General features: G+C 33.7%; 1 protein-coding gene and 1 long non-coding RNA gene across 3 annotated transcripts; both read right to left on the bottom strand.

Annotated features, from left to right (window-relative positions):
* Window positions 1–2,321: 2,321 nt before the first annotated feature.
* LOC148588040 (uncharacterized) lies at window positions 2,322–3,257 on the bottom strand. The gene has a single exon (XM_088513937.1). It carries the CDS (start codon window positions 3,255–3,257, stop codon window positions 2,322–2,324), a length of 936 nt encoding a protein of 311 aa, XP_088370063.1.
* Window positions 3,258–3,424: 167 nt separating this feature from the next.
* On the bottom strand, window positions 3,425–4,387 carry LOC132171188 (uncharacterized). 2 transcript variants are annotated; one of them, XR_015909809.1, is made up of 2 exons: window positions 3,858–4,387; window positions 3,425–3,765 (listed from the first exon to the last, which is right to left on the bottom strand). It is a non-coding gene; the product is annotated as an uncharacterized LOC132171188 (long non-coding RNA). The 2 variants fall into 2 exon arrangements; XR_015909810.1 differs by having other exon boundaries at window positions 3,425–3,762.
* Window positions 4,388–14,121: the final 9,734 nt, after the last annotated feature.

Here is a 14,121-nt window from a genome sequence, read left to right as displayed (position 1 = left end):
ACCGTAAAATACAGAAATCATTTTCTGGAAACCATTTTACGTCGAAGTAAACGGAGCCTTAATACGAAAATGAGCATCAAGCCCTTGTCGATAGATATATCTCGCATCAATCTAATCTTAAGTACAAAATGATTTCTCCATTCTCTCAATGTCCTATTCCTCATTGATGAGCCTTGTTCCTCAGAGGATTGATAACTAGAAGAGTGGTCATGAGTGCTATGATAATTTCGAAAGACTCTGAACAAAGGAATTAAATGTACCATTTGAAAGTTATGGCCACAATAGCTAGCCAGCTACCTACCTGTCTATAAGTCTTGTTCATGTTTGGCGTGCAATATTTTCTGCTCAAAATTTGGATGAAAGAAGAGTTATTTGAAAATGGGGCTTAAACCATGTGAGAATTGAGATAGATACTAATTTTAAATGTTTTCTTGGTTGACTCAGTTATTTTATATTGGGAGAACCGCTAAAAATTTTTTATGCGTCTTAAAAATTTGTTAATTCACACAATATATACATCACAAAAAATATTTATAAAAGTTCATAAATATGTGTTGAAATTGATATATTAGAAATGTAATATATTGACACTATATCAAAAAGATAGAAATACAAAAAAAAAAAAAGTGTGTCTAGAACTGCACTTTACGGTCTCTGACCATAATCACTCCAAGATAAATTTGACCAACTACACATCATTGAGATATTACATCAAACATGTGATGTGTGTTAAGTTTGAGGGTGCCGTGAGTTAACAAAAAAAAAAAAAAAAAAAAAAAAATTTAAATCCTTAGGGTTTAAAAAAAAAAAAAAAAAAATTTTTTTAAAATCCTTGGGGGTGCCACGCCTTGGTACCATGTGGCTCCGCCACTGCTAATATGTGAGAGAATGTTGTCTTATTATAGTGTTGATTAATACTCATGAGATAAGATATCAATGGAGGGGGGTTTAGTCTACTTACAAAAATGTCCATAGATCTCAAAAGGTTAAAATTAAGTTTGCTTAGAATTGCGTTAAAAATCTTAACAAGTATGTAAAATTATTTCTTTAAATTTTTGTTCTAAAAAAAAAAAAGTCAAAACGCACATCTGTTAAAAAATATATGGATAAAGTCCACTTAACCCCCTCAAACTACTACTCTAATGACAATATACCCTTCAAACTATCAATTACGACAATTTACCTCTTAAACTACCAAAACAATGATAATGTACCCCATAATACTAGCAAAATGATGAAATTACCCCGATAAAATTTTTAATAAGACAAAAATACCTTTAAAAATTTGAAAAAAAAAAAAAACACTAAATTTTAGTATTTTTGTTTTTATTTTAGTAAGGGTAATTTCGTCATTATGTTAAAATTGAGGATACATTGTCATTGTTTTGATAGTTTGGGAAGTAAATTGTCGCAATTGATAGTTTGAGAGTAGATTGTCATTGGGGTGATTGTTTGAGAGAGTTAAGTGGACTTTACCCAAAACATATATATTTAAAATGAAAGCTTTTATAGCTTTAAAAATTATATTTTCGAACTTGATTCCAAACAGGCTCGGAGTAATGCTATGCCTCCAACTGCTTTATGATTTTTTTACAATTTATTGATACATTATGGCAGGTGATTAAAGCTGCATCAACCATTTAAAAAAAAAAAAAAAAAAAATTAACACCTTTTAATCACATACTAATATGTATCAAGTTTAGCATTTTTTTTTTAAAAAAAAAAAGAAAAGAAAAGAAAAGTAATGGATTTGGTATAATTTAGTCAATTAATGGCAAAAGAAAATGAAACGTGTGAGATTGAGGTTATATATGTTGGGTCAAAAACGTGTACACGTACGATTAACGCGCATGCAGAAATTGGATGTTCATTAATTTTCTTTGCCTTTGATGATGAAAAGACGTAAACTCCTCTCAACCACCATTTCACACCAGAAAAATTAAGTTTTTATTTTGATTAGTCTAACAAAGTTCTCGTCTGGATTAAATCAACATATATAGAAAAAGCACACGTCTTAATTAGCACCAACTTAAGTGAAAAAATGAATCGGTTTCTTAATGCATTTTAGGAGGTTTTTTGTTTGAAAAATTACATTTGACATCAAAATAAATGCATTTTTCTTTCTCATACTACCACTTTAATGGTAATTTTTTTTCAAATTATTAATTGAGACAACTTAATCCTTAAAGTACCAAAACAATGACAATATAACTTTTTTTTTTTTTTTTTTTTTTGAATAAACGACTCATCTCATTCAAAAATATCTGGGGAAATACAACATCTAGAGCATAAAGCTCTAAATACCAAGAGCTAAAACAGCTCTAAACAATAAGAGCAGATTGCTCTAAAACAACTATATCATGGACAACCTCCGGGACTTCTTCCATCCAAATTCTATCAACCCCCGTAATTTCAGCTGCCCTTGCCAATCCATGAGCTGCTTCGTTTGCGGCACGGCGTACATGTTCCGTTCTCCAGCTCCTAAAACCCGGCAAAATGGCATGGATATCTTCAATAATTTGGCCAAAATTACACCAATTTGCCCCTCCTCTAATTGCTTGGACCACTGTTTTGGAATCCCCTTCCAACATAATATTTTGGAGGCCCAAATCTCGACAAAATTCCACGGCGCAAAGAGCCCCCATCGCCTCCGCCACTGTAGGGTCCGGACGTCCTTCGAAGGCAAAACATGAGGCTGCACACACTTGGCCCATGTAGTCCCGAACGATGAGGCCCACTCCATACCGCCTGGAAACTGGTTTCACCGACACATCCCAGTTGGCCTTATATGTGTCATAAGCTGGCGCTGTCCACCGCAGGAAAGGAGCAGGCTCGTTGGGTGCTGTCTCGGCTTGGTCCTCCTGCTGCTCAACAGATTTTTCCCACAGCTGCCATTGTGTCTCTGCCTCTTGTGCCAACGCCTTTGGGTGCTTGAAAAGCCCACCATGTATGACTTCATTTCTTCTCTTCCATATATCCCGAGCAGTACAGGCAAATATTCCCATCTCTTCCGTGGTGCACCTGCAAGACAAAAACTCAAAGATTTCCAAAAAATCTTCCTCCATACAAGCACATTTCTGCAGTGACCTGCGGCTTGTGCTCCATACGTCCTGCACTGCTGGGCAGAACCAGAGTGCATGCGAAACTGTCTCACTTGCTCTAGTGCAAAAGATACACGTTGCATCCTCCAACACCCTTCTAGCTTTAAGGTTTACTTTTGTGGGGAGAATATTATTACATGCCCTCCATATGAACATCTTCGTAGCATTAGGCACCCTCAAATCCCATATAGTCTTCCAAATATTTTTGAGCCTCGATTGATTTGAGCCTCCACCACAATTTTCTGCCTTTCTATCAAGCTCCAAATAGTATGCACTTCTCACCGAAAATTCTCCTGAGCTTGTGAATTTCCAAATTAATCTGCAATGACAATATAACTCAACATTAGTAAAATGACAAAATTATTCTTACTAAAATAAAAAACAAAATACTAAAACTTATAAAAAATAATAAATAATAAAAAAAACTAAAAAATAAAACCAAACCAGAGGTGGTCCGGCACCCCTGGCCCTGGAAGGTTGCCTGACCATTTGCTGAGTTGGCCATGCAGAAGGGGACAAACCCGGAGGGCGACTGTTTCTGGCTCCGACGTACTCTCTATTCCTCCCTCTGTTTTGGACCATTTCCTGGGTCGTCTGGCGCTGTTGGTATCATCCAGTCCCGCTGTTGCCTCATCATCTGCTGCTGTCTTAGCTGCTGAAACTGCTAAAATGAAAACACAAAAAAGTCCAATAAATAATCAGCAAAGATTAAAAAGCTTCGAGGGTCTGATTAAAGCACAGTGCACAAGAGGTTACTTGAGTGGCTTGCGTTTGCAACTGCTGGTGAGAGAGTGACTGGTGTGAAACAAATCCAACATCAGAGTTGGGGTTGTTTTTCACAGGGAGAGCGACTGGAGAGGGCTTTCTCAGAGGACCCAAGAGACCTCTGCCATGCATGGTTGAGCCCGTACACATCTTCGTTCATCCTCATCCTAGCTACTTCCCCCGCAGCAGCGTAAAGCAGATCCCAGGTAGCCGGTGGGGAAGAGGCTTGGGAAGGCCCGTTTGGGCTTCCATGGCTTGAGCCCTGTCTGAATCCGCATCCGTTCCCCAACGCGCACAGAGTCGATTGCGGCGAACCGGACAGAACCCAAGCCTGCAAAACCAGCAACAAAAAAACCCAAATCAAAAATCACCACAATAGGAGTCGATTAGCGTAAAAAGTAGGGAAAAACTCTTATTATCTCGTGCCTTGGCCTTCTCAGAGGCAAAAACATGGTCGATGTTCCTGGAATCGTCAACGAGAGTTGAGCGAGCTATTTGGCCGAGCCACCCCCATTCCGGCGATTTAGAGCCACCCCAAACATTTTTAATATTTTATTTTATTTTATTTTTTTTAAAATTTTAAATATATTTATTTTTTATTTTTTTAAAATTTTAAAGGATATGTTTGTCTTATTTAAAATGTTATAGGGATAATTGTAACATTTTACTAATATTAGGAGATATATTGTCATTGTTTTGGTATTTTTGAGGATAAATTGTCACAATTGATAATTTGGAGAAGATTATCATTATGGTGGTAGTTTTGAGGGGTTAAGATGAATTTATCTTAATATTTAATAATGAAATTAAACTGCATTTTTTTTTTTTGGGAAAAAATATAATTTAGCCCTTTAAACTACCAGTCATTTGCGATTTAGCCCTTTAAAGTTCAAAAAGTAATAAAATAGCCCTTCAAGTTACCAACCAGTTACAATTTGGCTACTCCCACTACGAAAAAAAAGAGTATTAGTGACATGTATGCTATTCATTAATATTTGCTACGTTATTATTCAGTGACGTGACAGTTTATAACACGTTACTAAATATTTTAGTAATGTGTAAAACTCCACACGTTACCAATTTGGTAACGTGTCATAATGGTGTTACCAATTGGTAATGTGCCATAATGGCACGTTACCAATTAGTAACGTGCCATTATGACACGTTACTAAATTAGTAACGTGTAACGTGTCAAAACCACACGTTACAAAAGGGAATTTTCTATGATATTATTTGAGAACCTGCGATCAGCTGGTTTCTAATATTTTTTTCCCCCCTTTTCTTTCTTTCTTCCCTCCTATTTTTTTTCTACCTCCCCCGCAGAGGCCTTCTTCTCTTTTTTCTCTCTATCTTTTCCTTTCTCTTCTTCGAAGAAGAGGAAATTTCCTCTCCAGCGCTAGCCTCTCACAGTACGTACTCTCTTTCTCTCTCTTCGGCAACTCCTTCCGGCAAGTCCGTCCATCTCCTTATATATATATATATATATATATATATATATATATATATATATATATATATATAGCTTGTGTTTTGCATTAATATATTGGGGTTTAATATATATAGCTTGTCTTTTTATTGAAAATGTTTGTATATGTTGTTGAAACTGATTCATAGTGTTCTGCTTCGTCATGTTGCTGAAACTGATTTAAGGCATTATGAGTTCTATGATATTATTTGATGGTTTTTTAAATCTGATTCCATGATATTATTTGAAAAAAAAAAAAAAAATCAGATTCCATGATGTCAATTGTGTTGGGTTTGGATTTTTGAAAATCAGTTTCCATAATATTTTTTGAAAAAAAAAAAAATTCCAGAAAAAATGTTTGAAAACAAAAAATTTCAAATTTTTGTCCAGAATTTTTTTTTTAATAATTTTTTAAACTTTAGTAAGGTGTCAATTTCTGATATGTTACTAAATGGTAACGTGTTAGTTTCTAACACGTTACCATTTAGTAACATGTCAGAAATTGACACGTTACTAAATCCGTAGTAGTTACGGATAATTTGTTTACGCCCCCGAACACGTTACCAATGACATGTTACTAACCGTTAATAACGTGTTAACAGCCTTAACACGTCACTAACGGTCCGTTACCCAAAAATTTAATTTTTGTAGTGTCCATTAGTAGCTACCGTCAAATAGGATAAAAAATTGAATACGACGTCATTTTGGCAAGGTTAAGTTACTAAAACGCCCTTTTGGGATAAAAATCAATTAAAAAAATGCCTCCCAAAACAACGTCGTTTTGAGAAAAAAAAAAATTAAAAAAACGGTGGTTTAGTGCCCATGGCTCTAGAATTCAACCAATATTTCCGAACCGAACCATATCTAGACAAACATCGCCGTTTAAGGTTACTCCATGAAGCAATAACTCAGATGAAGGGAAACACATGCAAATTAGCATGCTGCCAACTGGGGAAAATTCTCTGGCTGAGAAATAAAAATGGGTGGAATATGCACTAGATTGACGCCACAGAGGTGTTTCAAAAGCACGGCGACAAAGAAGCCGAGGAGGCATGGATGGAGCATGTCGTCGAACCGAGCAATCAAATCGTCGAACACTTTCTCTACAATAAGCACGATCCAAAAGATCCAATTCGAGCATCAAATGCCCGAATTCAAAGAAAATCCACAAAGCATTAAACAAATAAGAAAAATAAATCCATAGAAATTGAGAGAGAGAGAGGAGGAGAAACATACCATAGCGAATTGGCGTTGATTTTTCTCGATTTGTCACGTTCCGGCGAATTTGGTCACTAGAGAAGACTGTCCAACAGTGTTGTCGTCACTGTTGGGATCCACTGGAGAAGACCGTCTAACATCCCCGGTGGATCCCATGGGGGTGGCCGGCGAGCCACCCCTAAACTACCGTTTTTTAATTAATTTTTTTTTTGGGTAAAGTCTACATAACTCCCTCAAACTACCACCCAATTGACAATGTCCTTTCCAAACTTTCAATTGTGACAATGTCCCCCCTAAACTACCAAAACATTATCAATGTTCCATTCGAGACTAATAAAAAGATCAAAATGCCCTTATATATTTCTTAATAAAACAAAAATATCCTTATAAATTAAAAAAAAAAAAAAATTAATTTCAAAAGAACAATTTTTTTTTTTTTTTTTTTTTAAATAGTTTTTAAATGAATTTTTTTTTTTTTTTTATAAGAATATATTTAAAAAAAACGAATATTTTTTTTTTCTTAAAACGGAAATTTTTATTTTAAAAAATTTATAAAACAAAATAAAAAAAGAAATTTTTATAACAAAAAAAATCTAAATTTATTAATTTTGTTCTTATAATTTTTTTTTTTTAAAAAAAATTTAATTTTCTACCCTTTGGATTTTTTAATTAGTTTTAGGTTTTTTCTAGAAGTTTTATTATTTATTATTTATTATTTATTATTTTATTAAGGGTAGGTTCGTCATTGGGGGGAACATTGACAATTTTTGGTAGTTTCAGGGAAACATTGTCACAGTTGAAAGTTTGGGGAGAATATTGTCAATTGGGTGGTAGTTTGAGAGGGTTATGTGGACTTTTTCCATTTTTTTTTTCTCAAAACGACTTTGTTTTAGGGGCATTTTTTAAATTAATTTTTGTCCCAAAATGGCATTTTAGTAACTTAACCTTGCAAAAACGACGTCGTATTACATTTTTCATCCAATTTGATAGTGTTGACTAACGGAGTGGTCAAATTGCAACTGATTGGTATAGTTTGAGGGCTACTTTATTACTTTTTAAACATTGGGGAGCTAAATCACAAATGACTGGTAGTTTAGAGAGCTTTTTTATATTTTTTCCTTTTTTTTTTCCTTATTCTTTTAAAGATTTTTTCGTGCATTTAAATAAAGGAATTTTTTTTTTTTTTTTTAATCGTATAGATCTTCCCCCCCCCCCCCCCCCCTCTCTCTCTCTCTCGTCTCTCTCAACAAGTCAAGCGGTTTCTCAGATTTTTCTTTTTTTCTATCAACCCAAAACTTCTTCATGAAGATTCCATCTTCCTCAGCTTCACCTACGTCCTCCAACCCCAAGTCCCTCACCTATTGAAATGATTTAGCATTTTTAATTCCATCGATTTCGTTTTATATCACAAATGATACCGGCCTCAATAATAGTTAAAAATTGAAATGTTATTTCCGTCTAAATTTCATTCAATAATTGATGATAATTTACATCAGCACCCTTACAAAATTGACATGTGTTCATATATATAATTAGAAATAAAATATATATATCTATATATAATTTTTTTTAAAAAAAAATGGAAAAGGGGTGGCCTCATTTGGAGGTAGTTTGGCCCACCCCCAACTTGCAAAATGGAGGTGGTTTCGCCAAGGCTGTTCGGGGTGGCTCCGGTGGCCGTTTGGCCTAAGATGGTTTTGGCTATCCTAAACCGGTCAGTTTGAGGGTGGCTGAACCATCTCCAAGTGTCAACTCTAATTTTTTTTTAATTGGCCTTTTGGGGTGGGTGGTTTAGCCACCTCAGATCGGCCCGTTTGGGGTGGTCGAAACCACCCCAAGCCAAACCGGGTGACCGAACCACCCCCAAAGAAATGCATTTTGCCTTTCCAATTTTTCTTTTTTTGTTTAAATTTAATTTTTTTTAATATTTTTAATCATTTTAATTTAAAATTGTTTATTTTTTATTTTTTTTTTATTTCTAATTAGTTATATGGACACGTGTTGATTTTTTAAGTGTGTTGACATGGCTTTTCATTAATTTTTGGACGAAATTTAGACAAATGTACGATTTTTATTTTTAACTATTATTAAGGTACCATTTGTGTATTATTTCTTTAAGGATTAAATGCAATTTTAATCCTTGTTGTTAAGGAACCTAAGGTCATAATCAAACAACTTTCTCATTTTTAAAAAGTGTTACAACCTGTATATGTAATTATTAAAAATATTAATAATTCTGTCCGGTTGCTGTTCAAATTTTTAATGGATCTCTACAATAAATTGAGGGGCTATTTGATTTTGGCCTTAACCAAAAGTAATAAAATTGCATTTAACCCTATTTTTTAAAACAACAAAAAAGGAAATTAATCCTTATTTCTTTCATCTGATTTTTAGTAGATAATATTTATCTAGAAGACTAGAACTATGAAAAGTTGAAAACACTTGACATTTTTCATATAAAAAAAACACGAGAAAAAACACAGGAGGGAACCCTCTCCCTCTTCCTCCCATAGTAGCAATCATCAATGTCTTTTTTGTAGTCTCTGTGTTTGGTGGCTTTATTTTAGATCTAGTTCTTTATACTCAGATATACTTGTTTCGGTTGGCTTCTCCGCTTTCCATTGCTTCTGTGCTAATCAACCAACAGATTTTTGCGTGCCGGAGCATGTTTTTCATGCGCCAAGTAGTGTCTTCTCGAGGATGTCTGCAATGGTGTGTTCCTCCGCTACTTTTTTCTGGTAGTACTCTCAAGATTTGTCAAGAGGATGATGAAGGCCACTTATGGGTTCACTCGTACAAGCCATCCTCTTACTGTCAAATATGTTGTTTTGTTGTTGATATTTTATTTTGCTACTTTGTCCAAGTTACTCGGCTACTCTCTTCAGTTTCTTGCAAAAAGATTAAAAGAAATTTGAGTTTTGAGTGCTTTCTCCTAAAATCCTAGTTGCACTGCGCTTTAATGGCGAATCTCTATTTCTCCTTCAACTTCATAGCCTCTCCGCCTATCTTTGTACCTTTTGTTACTCTTGCTCGCTATCACTCTTACACAAAGTTTTGTGCCATGACAAAATCGAGAAAAAAAGAAAGAGGAATGGAAAAATTACACTTTACCTCTTAAAGTTGACAGGGTTTTTCAATTCGAATACCAAAATTTCAATTTTTGCAATCCACCCACCAAAGTTCCAAATTTTTGCAATTTGACCAATTGTATCCAAAACTTCCTATATTGCCCCTAATTTTTATTTATTTTTATTTTTTATAATTTTTTTTTTAAAAAAAATTGTAGCCACCCCTTTGCCCATCTGGCCATTTTTGCACCCCCAATTTTTTTTTTTTTTTTTTAAATAAAAATAAAAATTAGGGGCAATATGGGAATTTTGGGATAATATTGGTCGAATTGAAAAAAATTGAAACTTCGTGGGGGTGGATTGCAAAAATTGAAACTTTGATATTCGAATTGAAAAACGCTGTCAACTTTAAAGGAGTAAACTGTAATTTTCCCATAAGAAAAACACGTCTTTTTTTCTCATTTATCCATGATTTTGAATGATTTTTCCTTTTATTTTACTCTCATGAAGTCTTGCTCTCTGATTGGGTTCTCAGAAAACAGAGCAAAAAATCGACAGGAACCATTCTTTGTCGATTTCGATTATGTTATGTTTTTGTTATTTCACTTTCTTGATGTCTTGCTTTCTGTTTAGGCTCGAAATCGACTTGAGCTCGTTTATTCGATAAGTGCTCATCACGTTCAAGCCGAGCTCGACGCTTTGCGAAAAAAGGGAGAGCTTGAATTCATGGCTTGAAGCTTAAAACCGAGCTTGAGATCGTATACAAATTTAAAAAGTTGAGTCCGAACATGCTAAGTTTGACTAGGCTGGATTGCAACACTAGAAAAGAAGTATAGTGACAGCGGGTGAGGGAATAGGTCATCAAAAGGATCTTGGAGACCCTGCCTGTTATTCAGATTCTGCATGTTGTTACCGTGCACAACATAGGTCATCAAAGGGATCTTGGAGACCCATCAAAGCATGAAAGTCAGGATCTTTCAAAAAAATGAATTCCTATTCTAAGAGTGCATAACTGCATGGGAAAGCTCACATTAACTCGTCAATTTGGGATCCAATTCGAGATTTTCCTTGGGAGGTACAGGAAAGAATTGGAATGTAATAATATCTATTTATACAGATACAAAAGAAAAATTTCTCTATTGATTCAAACGATGTACTTGCGGGATAGGGTTTGCTTCGATTTTCTATATTTGAGAGAATATGAGCCACTAGTTTTTATTTTATAGGTTTGTACCTTGTGTACCTTGTAGACCTGATGCTGGTTTTAAATTTCCAGAATTTGGTCCGAAAAAGGCTAAGAAGAGACTGATCGTGCAAGTGAAGGCACATGGTAGCGTGTGGACTACTAGAAAATTGTCAAAGAGAACACCAAGAAAACGTCAAAGACTTTGTGGAAAGCCACGAAAAAGTGGATTTGATAGTATGTAGAAATATTTAATGAGAATTATAAAAGAAGAGAATAAAAGAGAAGAAAGACAATGGAAACGGAGAAACAATGATGGGCTATATCTTGATTGTATTGAAGTATATTGAACAATATTAAGTAACTCTCAATTTTGTTATTATTATTATTATTATTTATTTTATTTTTTTTAAGTAACTCTATTTATCCATTATAACTTTTATAAGTGATGAACAAGTAAACTCTACAATTACTAAGGAAAGAGAATAAATCTTAGAAGAAAATATAAAAATATTCTAACATAGAATATAGGGAAAAGTGTTCTAAATGGTATGTTTTTATTTGTTTCTTTCTTTCCAACTTCCAAATACTGCATCGTTAAATTTTCTGCTAAGCGTCTGTTATTGACCAACAAAGACACAGGTAAAGAAAGAAAAGAAAAGAAAAGAAAAAATCTGAAACGCGGGTGTGAAAAGAAGAAGGGAAAAAGAAAACAGTTATTGTAGATACGTACGAATAGAAATTCCCCCATAAAATATATTTGAAAAGTCCACTTAACCCCCCTCAAACTACTACCTCAATGACAATTTACTTCTAAAACTATCAATTGCGACAATTTAGCCCCCAAACTACCAAAACAATGACAATGTACCCCAAGTTTTTAAAAAATGACGAAATTACCCTTACTAAAATAAAAACAAAAATACAAAAATTTAATTTTTTTTTTCTAATTTTAAGGGTATTTTTGTCTTATTGAAAATTTTATAGGGGTAATTTCGTCATTTTGCTAACATTAGGGGGTACATTGTCATTGTTTTGGTAGTTTGGAGGGTAAATTGTTGCAATTAATAATTTGAGGGTAGATTGTCATTGAGGTGGTAGTTTGGGAGTGTTAAGTGGACTTTATCCATCATATTTAATTCTTCCAGCTTCTTATCTAACTGTCATGATTTATCACCGAAATATTCTAGTAATATTTATGCTAGCTACTTCGAAAAATTTCAAGGGAGCTAAGATCTCAATTATCTATTCTTAACAATATAAGAGATTGCCTCCATCGAGCTGCAATAAAAGGTGATTGGCAAAGTGTTAAACACATCCGTAAGGAATATCAAGATGCCGCTACATGGGAAGTGCCCATATCACAGCAGCAAATGAATGCTCTTCAAGTTGCAATTGCAGCAAAATAGACAGCTTTTGTACAAGAACTGTTGAACTATAAGAGTGTAAAACAGTTGGAATTTGAAAACGCCAATGGAGATACAGCCCTTGTCATTACTGCTCTGTCAGGAAATGTGAAAATTGCTAAGACGATGGTGGAGAAGAACGATAAGCCTCCAATGATCCGAAATAAACAAAACTATCTACCACTTCTCATAGCAGCTAGGCACAGACATAGAGACATGGTGTTGTATCTATACCATGTGACAAATTTGGAAGAATTGACTTAGGATGAACGCATTAAGCTCCTTTTCCATGTTATTTTCTGCGATTTGTATGGTACGTCCTACATCTCATTGATTGTGAGTTTTAGACAATTAGCTCATTGAAATTTCATAAGGTTACTGAATCATTTACTTCAAATTAATGTATTGTTTTGGTGAACAGATATTGCAAAAGCAATTCTGAAAAAGGCTCCAACATTAGCAACCGCCGAGGATGAAAATGGGTGTATAGCATTGGAACAGTTGGCAAGGAAACCTTTTGAAATTGGGATTAGAAGTCAGATGTCAGTCTGGGAAAGATGCATAGGCTCCTGTTAGTTTTTCTCCAACCCAAACTCTCTCCTTGCATAATCATATATATCTCTCTTTTTCTGTCTTTTTCTCTCTCATTCTCTATATAGAAATGCTCTCTCTCTTTCTATATATATATATATATATATATATATATATAGAAAGACATCTAATCCCAAAAGACTCCTAATTTGAATATTCCATTGAACTTGTTAGAATTCTATATTATGATATTTTTATGATTGATTTATATTTTTTAGGGTCCCTACTTATTTGATCTGAATATATTCTAACAGATCTCATTGTGTTTTGATTTTTTTTTTTTTTTTTTTAAGAAATCAAGCCAGTCTATTATTATAAAAACATTTCAAACACAACGTTCTACAGAGATAATATTAAAAATAAATTGGGGCACTTTCTTATTTAAGGCTATATTCCTTACTAATAGTTAACACTTTCCTTCTCTAGGTGGTGGGCTATGCCATTTAGATTTCGCTTGATATGATTAATAGTTAATTAATAGCTTTTCAAATTAAAATCCAGTATCAAGGGGTAATGGAAAAATAAATTACTATTCATGTCAAACTAATATAGAATTCATTACAAATCCTGTAGGAGTCTATCGAGGATTAAAAAAAAAAAAAAAAATAGAATGATAGAAAAATCAAAGTAATATAAGTAGGACTAGAGTTCTTCTACAGTCATCCCAAATGTGACGTGCCATTTAAAAATACTATTGAATTTGAGATGATTATTATTGGATTTTGATCAATTGGTAATTTTAAATGCCACATCCTATTTGGGAGGACTCTAGAGAAACTCTAATTCTACTTATATAATTACTCGAAAAATCAATATGTTGATCCCAAGAAATAATCTAGTGTAAGTAAAAATAAAATGATTGAAAAATCAATATCTAGTGTAAGATCTCAATATCTAGTGTAAGATCTCAATGATTGATTTATATTTTTTAGGGTCCCTACTTATTTGATCTAAATATATTCTAACAGATCTCATTGTGTTTTGATTTTTTTTTTTTTAAAAGAAATCAAGCCAATCTATTATTATAAAAACATTTCAAACACATCTACAGAGATAATATTAAAAATAAATTGGGGGACTTTCTTATTTAAGGCTATGTTCCTCACTAATAGATAACGCTTTTCCTTCTCTAGGTGGTGGGCTACGCCATTTAGATTTCGCTTGATATGATTAATAGTTAATTAATAGCTTTTCAAATTAAAATCTAGTATCAAGGGGTAATGGAAAAATAAATCACTATTCAAGTCAAACTAATATAGAATTCATTACAAATCCTGTAGGGGTCTATCAAGGATAAAAAAAAAAATAGAATGATAGACAAATC

The sequence above is a fragment of the Corylus avellana genome, chromosome 1 (assembly GCF_965113065.1).
Source record: "Corylus avellana chromosome 1, dhCorAvel1.hap1.2, whole genome shotgun sequence".
In the NCBI taxonomy this organism is placed as follows: domain Eukaryota; kingdom Viridiplantae; phylum Streptophyta; class Magnoliopsida; order Fagales; family Betulaceae; genus Corylus; species Corylus avellana.
Note: the sequence above shows the minus strand (reverse complement) of the source record. Positions and strands in the feature narration are given on the sequence as shown.

Coding starts and splice junctions, on each gene's coding strand:
- LOC148588040 (XM_088513937.1), bottom strand. CDS start 3,257: ATGTTCATATGGAGGGCATGTAATAATATTCTCCCCACAAAAGTAAAC.